The following is an 8,736-nucleotide window of genomic DNA, read 5'->3' on the forward strand; positions in this document are numbered from 1 at the left end:
TTTTTCATCGTTGTTTATAAATATATCAGATATGGCACTCGCTGTCTGGCTCTTCCTCCACATGATTAGGTCTTTCATATCTCATGGAGGTGTGCCATAAAAGCCCCCATGGGAAGTTGCTTTGTCCCTCCCATTTCTTGTCATCGAAATAATATTGGTTTGTGTGAGCTGCAGTGTTGTCTGCATTGTTTTATCTAGGTATTACCTTACAAATGCATCATGGCTAGCAGTTGTAGTGTTTTAGATGTTGAATTAAATTATTATTTGTATCATATAACCCGTATTCCACACAATCTAGAGTGAAATAAGCTCAGCGGACTGACGATCGGTAAATTTATGAGGAATGTAAGATGTGTTTATATCTTGCAGGAATCAACCAGACATAATGAAACTGTTGCTTGAGAGCGGATCAAATGTAAATGCGGTAAATGAGGGAGGCTGCAGCACCCTCCATGTTGCTGTTAACAAGCAGCACCTCGACTGTGTCAAGGTCCTTATTGAGCATGCCTGTGATGTTAATATCCAAGATACGTATGGGGACACCGCTCAGCATGATGCTATAGGTATATGATTATGATATGTATTCATTATCATTGGTAAAGCTAGTTTTAATATGTATAAATATATATAAAAAAATATATATATACACTCATCACCTTCTTGTTGTATTGTCAGTTTAATACCTTTTGGTTTGACCGTTATAGGTAAGGAAAGCACTGAAATAGTAAGAATGCTTATGGATCATGCTGATGTTGACTTTTCTTTAAAAAACAAGAGAGGATTTAATGCCCTTCACCATGCAGCTCTTAAAGGGAATGCATAGTAAGTTATATTTTCACGATCTAATCAAACAAATTCTAAGTAAATGTACCGTTCTTTTTACTTGTTTCCATCATAACTGACTACATCTGTACATGCACGTGTATCATCTTACATATCTCTTTACCCTCTCTAATTCAGTACCTCTATCCTTATAGCTGTATCATCTTATATCTCTCTATACCCTCTCTAATTCAGTACCTCTGTCCTTATAGCTGTATCATCTTACATCTCTCTTTCCACTCTCTAATTCAGTACCTCTGTCCTTATAGCTGTATCATTTTACATCTCTCTTTACCCTCTTTAATTCAGTACCTCTATCCTTATAGCTGTATCATCTAATATCCCTACCCTTTTTAATTCAGTGCCACTGAGAAAATTCTTGCTCGGGCTCCCATGATGGTCGACCTTAAGAAGGATGATGGCTTCTCTGCTTTACACTTAGCATCTCTCAATGGCCATAGCTCAGTTGTCCAGGTTTTACTTAAAGAGGTAGCAGTGCCTATTAGAATATTTTATTACTGTTTTCATTCTTAGATTTTTTTAATTTTCTGCTAACGAAGTCAAGCATTTGCCCATGATGAACGGATATTTTCTAATATATTCACAAACCTGTGATTGAAAATAATCAGCGTGTAATAGAGCATGCTCACATTGTCATTCTGTCTATATTTACAGGGAAGGGCTGACATTGAAGTGAAAAACAATAGGCAACAAACGGCTTTAATGTTAGCCTGCACCCAAGGACATCAGGCTGTTGTGGAGATGCTGGTGAACAGTGGTGCGAGTGTTTCAGCTGAGGATGAGGAGGGGCACACACCTCTGCATCTTGTATTTTTAAGGCTTCAAGGAGACAGCCAGACTTCTAACCCTGGCAAAGCTGATCAGGTTTGTTTTATCTTCGATATTGCCTCTTTGAAACTTATCATGTAGATCTGTCTCCTCATTTTTCTCTCCCATTTTCTCTCGCTTGTTTCTTTCCAATTTTTCGTCCTCCTTGTATACCCTTTCTCTTTCCTCTTTTTCCATCACTTTTCCTGTCTCACACTTGTTCATGAATTATTCCCTCCCTGTATTTTCTCTTCTGAAAAAATATAAATCAATTATAGTACATGTAAACAGTTTTTTGCACTCTTTCATAGAAGTGATATTTTAGAGGTAACTGAAGAAACATAATGATTGATGTACACCGAGTCGGAAAGAGTGTGTTTATTTGTTGTGGATAGAAACACAAATATTTTGATTAATAGTCTTGTTGCTGAGTAGAAGAAACTTTCTAGCTTTGTCTAGTTTTGATCCTTCATTACCAATAAATTCAATCAGTGAGTCATTAGACACTGATGTTCTCTCAGCAGCCATTTTCATTTCTCGGTCAGTTAGAGGTGCCCTCGGTCTATGAGTCCAGTTAGTCTAAAATTGGACTAAGAGTCCAATTGATTTGAATCTTTGAAGTTCTACTGAAACGTATCACGCTCGGAGCACCAAAATCTCTTAATCCTATGTAAACCGAAGGCTCCAAAAACAAAGCGAAACTAGATTGACCTCTGTCTCTTTTGTAGACTTCTGTAACTGCAATGATGGAAGAGACTGCTGCTATTGCTAAGTTTCTCGCCGAGAGCAATGCTGATGTGCTGCAGAATGATGTTAAGGGACGGACACCGCTAGACCTTGTCACAGATCCTGACCTTAAAACTGAACTATCTAAATATCGAGTAAATGCGTAAGTATTCTTTACCACAACAGGCCAATACCTCTCTTGTCAAAAACATTAAATGTCCTCTTTGGATGATTGTATGTAATATAGATAAGATTACTGTCTATTTGTTCGACTTCTACCTCCACTACTGCTTGTTGTCAGTTTTAGACAGCCACCGACAGGTGTCTAGGCATTTTTTATAACCATATTTGCGGTCGAATACAGTACTAATTCTAGGATGGAGGTATGTAATTTTTGTTACATTCATGCAGGTCGACTGCTCTGTGTATTGTCTGCGATGAACAAGATGCATCTGTTGTCTTCCAGCCGTGCAGGCACAGAATAGCTTGCACCGAGTGCTGTGTCAAAATGAAAAAATGCTTGAAGTGCGGAGAACTTATTGAGAAAAAGGTGTTAGGTAAGGGAAAGTTTCTTTTTTTTAGATTCCCATGGACAACATGTCATAACTAAATAGTCCACAGCCTAGGATACAGAGCTTTTGATTTTCATAATCCTATAGTTAGATATGCCAAGGGATCTGGGTAGCTAACAATGTCAGTTTTGACCTTACAATATCAGGTTTTAGGCTAACAGTATCAGGTTTTGGGCTAACAATGTCAGGTTTTGGGCTAACAGTGTCAGGTTTTGGGCTGACAAAATCAGGCTTTGGCTAACAGTGTCAGGTTTTCTGCTAACAATGTCAGGTTTTGGGCTAATGTCAGGTTTTGGGCTAACAATGTCAGGTTTTGGACTAACAGTGTAAGGTTTTGGGCTAACAATGTCAGGGTTTTTAGCTACATGTAAAAAAGTATGTAGTTTTAGGCAATAGAAGTAATGTATCTGCATCTTATCTGCCGACTAACTGTTCCTCAATGCTGTAAGGGTAATACATGAGGAGGTGACTCCTCCGTGGTAACCATCGCATCCTTTTGATACTCAATCATGTGTTTGACAGATGGATCTGAGTTAGATGCTTCATTTATTGCCAATCAACCAGCTGAAACAGTCAAGGATTTGAATAAAAAAATGCGGGTATGTGTTAAGTATATTTTCATTGGCATCTTCTAGAACTATCTAGAATGGTAGTTTGTTTTCAGTACCTGTCTACCTTAACCAACCATTAGCTAATTAAGGATGATTCACAACTTATTTTCACTGCCTAGGCAAATTACTGTTCTAATATTAGCGTGTTGCTAGTTACATCAGCAATATGACAGCGTGTAACAGAGTTATGGCAACGGGTAATGCAGTTACAACAGCGGGTAACAGATAAAGTATTGTCTTGCTTAGTCTTGCGCCATGGTTAGTAGGTGCTTCATTCTATATTGTGAATGTTCGTAGTACTTAGCAAGTCAAAGAGCAATAAATATAACTCATCGGAGCTAGTACCAGTATGTTGATTTGTGACTCTTGAGTACAAATCATATCTATATATGTCTCAATGTTTGTCATTCGTATGTCCGGTTATAGCCATAAAGTTTTAGCAACGAAAAATCGTGAAAAATGTACTGGATTTGAACTGGCGACATTCACATCGCAAGTCTACCAACAAGCGTAACTACAAGGCTACGCCGTCTTTATCACGCCTGTCGCTCCTACCATATACGCACTGTATATCCTTTTCGTGATTGCACACGCTAAATTATTAATTAATGCAGGGCGCCCTCAGTCTACTATGCCCCTGTTATAAGATTTTCACTTGCTTTCTATCCCATTTCAGTTATAAGCCATCCATTCCTCTTTTTTTCCCGGGCATTCATCTAGTTCATTATACTTATTCACTGAGACTTGTAGAATTTAAACTGTAATCAGTTTTGTTGGCCAGTGTCTATGGTGAAGGTTGTGTCTATGAGAAAGGTTGTGGCTATGAGAAAGGTTGTGTCTCTGATAAAGGTATCTATGAAGGAGGTTGCATCTATGATAAATTTTGAGTCTATAAGAAAGGTTATGCCTATTGTAAAAGTTGCGTAGCGCACAATTATGTTTTTTTCTGAAAAAACTATAGGTTAGGGTGTGTGTGCTAAGATGCCCATAAAAAGTCTCTCTTGTAAAGTACACTCATACTTTATGTAGAATTTAATATGTTCAAAAACATGTATATGCGTCGTATATATTGAAACTGTCATGTTTTAGGAAATATTTTTATAGGAATATATTGTATTTCGTTTAAATCCTTACCCATCTCGTAAACCTAATAACTGCTTCAGGTGGTTACATTTACTATTAAAGAATATTAATCAAGAACACTGAAAAACTAACTGCAAGAAATTGCATGTAAGAAATGAAATAAAATAAATTAACGTTCAATAAAGTTAGATTGTAATGGTCACATGACCTTTACAATAAAGAGATTATGAGTAAGTTTTTAGCTTGGTGATAGAAGAAAAGCAAATGCTGCATAGTGGGAGCTATGATTGACCACCCATGTTACTCTAACTTAAATTCCATAAACTTCGAACTACCTTTTTTCATTTTTCTGTCCTTGATATTTTGTAAATTTTGTCTTTAATCATTACAATGACCAACTCCATGTTCACCGTACGTCCTTATGCTCAAGCCGCGCGGCCTGTCGTTGGGCGCGGCTTCTGGTTCAAGGTCATAAGCCGCGGCTAAAGCCAAGTTTTTAAAACTTATGTGGGGCTCAGGGCGGCTTCTCGATAAATGCGGTCTCTGCTCAGTCCCGCGCTATAACCAAAGAATCGCAGTCATGATACACTTTTATGTACGGGGTTTTGGCGACCTACTTGTTTATTTTAAGGGTCATGTTTATGGAATACTTTATAATAAAGAAGAATTTATCGCTCATGTTTAACTCACCACAGTCATAGGTAATTAACACCTTTTCATTCTTGACCGGCATCTTTCCATAAATGTGAAGCCCTCTAACAGTGAAATAAAAATCTAGCTGAGACATGGCAAATAAGTTATTGATGCAAGGGTTTAGGAATTTTCATTCGAACTTGGAAGTAAAAGAAAATTCTTTTCGAGTGTACTGATGTAGCCTGGTTTCTTATTCAAGAGGACGGGGGTATAGCGAAACCCGTCTTAACACTCTCGCTCCCGAAGGGGGTCGAGGATGACAAAACCTCAGTCATTAGCCGCGGTCTGTGGGCATACGTGGCTTGTTGGAGGATTATTTTTTCTTTCGTGAGACATCTGTTTTTAAGCACAAGCCGCGCGGCTTGAGCATGAAGACTTACGGTATATGTTTCAGGCTTTCACTTCCCATCGCTTTCACTTTCTTCCTCATTATATTCATTAAACAGCTTCAGATTGATTTAAAAAATTACCTCATATTTTCCTATTATTTGGTGTTTTAACTCTAAGAGCATTGTCTTCTTCCTCTTTTACCACTCACACTAGCCTGTCTTGACAAACTGTTGTTTTTGGGGAGTTGTCCCCCGTCGAGCGGGCGAGCAACACAACAGCTTGTCACAAGACGTGCTGCACCTGATGCATCAGCTGCACTTATAGGGAGTTGTTCTCTTCCGTCTACGCGGCTTGGTTGCGATGTTATGTCGGTCGCTCCATTGGTAATCATAACGAAATTCACGCAAAAATTTATGTAGAAAAATTAAGATAAGAACGTTTAACTGGCGACCCCTCTCTGCAGTCAACTTTATTAGAATTTGAGAACTTAGGCAACAACAGCGACTAAACATGTCGTTATTTGTGCGCTCAGACAGTTTTATTTCTATTTTTGTATCAGTCAGTTTTATTTGTTCTTATGGATTTTATTTTAAGTTTTTTTTTATTTTTAAGTTTTACTAAAGTTTATCACAGAGACTGGTCTTTGGTTAAACGTTGTAATCTTGTTTTTTTTTACATAAATTTTTGCGTGAAATCCGTTATGATTACCAATGGAGCGACCGACATAACATCGCGGCCAAGCTGCGTAGACGGAAGAGAACAACTCCCTATAAGTGCAGCTGATGCATCAGGTGCAGTACGTCTTGTGACAAGCTGTTGTTGCTCGCACGCTCGACGGGGGACAACTCTGCAAAAAACAACAGTTTGTCAAGACAGGCTACACTCACACTAGCCTTCTTGGAATTTTTAATTTAAAACTAAAAAAGGAAGACATGAAGCTATGTAAAATAATATTTGAGCGATTTACATGTGGAACCAAACTGTGTGTATGTTAAGGAGAACTAGGTACATAAATCCTAATTTACACAACTGTAATGTTTTGGGACACTGGGGACTTTGTATATCATAAGGTGGTGTATATGGTGAAACAAATGTTGAACTGTCTGTCAAAAGATTGGTACGTTATGATCTTAAGTTGAGGTTTGACTGTGTTAGAGTCAAGTAGAGTGAACTGGGCTACTTGTTAAAGCTTTCCTACTGCACTGGAGTAATTGTATTGGGAATGCCTTGGCTTGTAACTCTCTTATGACTTGCTAGTACCCTGGCAGTCTGGAGAGATGTGAGGAATCGTCAGGTGTAATAACTATGCGTACAATTATTCATAGATATGACAAGGTTGGCGAATGGCGCAGATGGTAGCGTTCTTGGTGGAAATTTGAATATTCAGGTTTGCTTCTTTGGGCAGGGCAATCATTTTACCTAACGCTCTTAGTGTGGCTTCATACGAACAAAAAATAGACACAACTTTTATTATAGCAAAGATTATAGTAAAGATGAGAAGTCTAGTGCACCATGAGAGATCGTCAGGTGTAATAAGTAACTCAACAGTGTGGCAATGCAGTTGATTAATGCAGGTGGTTAACCAAGCCAAAATTCATGTGATCAAATCCCACTAAAAGCAATTTTCTTTCCGCGTCGGTCAGACAGACGGACACGTTTCTTATTATAGTAAAGACTAGATGAATGCCCGGCATTGCACGGGTAATAAAATAATTTAAATAAATACCCAGTAAATTTGAGTAACTTACCTGGTAAGTTAAATAACTTATCTAATAATTAATTTGAGTAACTAATCTAATAAGCTAGTAAAATCTTTACTATAGTAAGAGCCACATCAAAAGCCAGCTTAATAAATGATACGTCGCCGTAATGATCAAGCGTGCTATTTATAGTATTTCCTCACTGATGTAATATGTGCACTATTACTGATCACTACCGGCAGTTGGACATGTAGTCTAACGGGTTGGTGCGCCTGTCTTCAGGCCAGAAGGTTCCGCGTTCAAATCCACTGCGAAGTGTATGTTCCATTCCTTAGTTATTACTATAACTGGACAGATGGCAGACAAACACTGAGGTTTATATATATAATATATATACAGATTGATTAGCAGCAGGTGCTGGAATTAGCTAAGAACAGCTTAAGCATTCATCATGTTTAACTAGGCAGTATATAATTCCTCAATTCAGACAGGCGAAGTTATGCATTTTAGACATTTTTCCTATTGTGTATTTAAGCAAAATGTAGTCACATTTTGTACTTCAAATAGGCTAAGTTCAATACAGATGAAGCTATTGTCTTTCACCTTTTAGTTATCCCCATCTAAATCATTTTAAATGTCTTTATCATTCTGTTAGGTCAGTTTTGGTAGTAGTTAAGTATATATGGTGAAACCCGCAACTCTTGTCTGTTTAGGAGATAGAGGATACCCTCACCTGTGTCATCTGCCTGGATAGGAAAAAAAACATGGCTTTTCTCTGTGGACATTCCGCGTGTAACGAGTGTGCCCAGCCTCTGCGCCAGTGCCACATGTGCAGGAAGCCTATTACTAAGCGTATTAACCTCTTCAATTAATGCTAGCACTCTTGTATGTTTAGATTGGAAGAGGCAATGTCATGCCTTCTTTATACAGAAATTTGCTTTCTTCTATTGGCTGTCTTTATACTACTATCTAGTTAAAATTGTTAAAAGTTGCTCTAGTGGTTTTATGTGATGTATTACTTGTATTTTAACCATCTTCAGCTACTGTGCATTTTACTGGTTGTGAGATCAATACAATTAGCAATACAATATCTAAGAATACAACTAGCTCATTGTCCTCCATGTCCAGTATGTCAAGGCTGGTTGTCAGAGCTGTTCTCAAGTGCATTCAGGGGTCAAGTCGATGTGGACTCGATGATAATATAAATAGTAAGAAAAGTTAGATACATGATAAAAAACATTTAAGTTTATGTAAAGATGATGAATTGCAGATTGACGACTCTTGCTCAATACTGAAGATTGAGAAAGACTTGTCATTTTTCGTGATTCAGCATAATGCACGAACCTTTTTATTTACACAAATAACAGTAGA

At 37.9% G+C, this 8,736-nt stretch overlaps 1 protein-coding gene across 1 annotated transcript in view; it reads left to right on the forward strand.

The window, feature by feature from the left end:
- The window catches only part of LOC137408766 (E3 ubiquitin-protein ligase MIB2-like), a 46,911-nt gene extending 38,441 nt beyond the window's left edge, over window positions 1-8,470 (forward strand). The window contains exons 13-20 of the mRNA XM_068095349.1: window positions 370-563; window positions 705-822; window positions 1,185-1,311; window positions 1,498-1,707; window positions 2,379-2,539; window positions 2,788-2,933; window positions 3,471-3,547; window positions 8,079-8,470. Coding sequence (XP_067951450.1) covers window positions 370-563; window positions 705-822; window positions 1,185-1,311; window positions 1,498-1,707; window positions 2,379-2,539; window positions 2,788-2,933; window positions 3,471-3,547; window positions 8,079-8,237 — 1,192 coding nt within the window. The 3' untranslated portion in view covers window positions 8,238-8,470. The remainder of the gene's footprint in view (window positions 1-369; window positions 564-704; window positions 823-1,184; window positions 1,312-1,497; window positions 1,708-2,378; window positions 2,540-2,787; window positions 2,934-3,470; window positions 3,548-8,078) is intronic.
- The last annotated feature ends 266 nt before the right edge of the window (window positions 8,471-8,736 follow it).

This window comes from Watersipora subatra, chromosome 11, assembly GCF_963576615.1.
Source record: "Watersipora subatra chromosome 11, tzWatSuba1.1, whole genome shotgun sequence".
In the NCBI taxonomy this organism is placed as follows: domain Eukaryota; kingdom Metazoa; phylum Bryozoa; class Gymnolaemata; order Cheilostomatida; family Watersiporidae; genus Watersipora; species Watersipora subatra.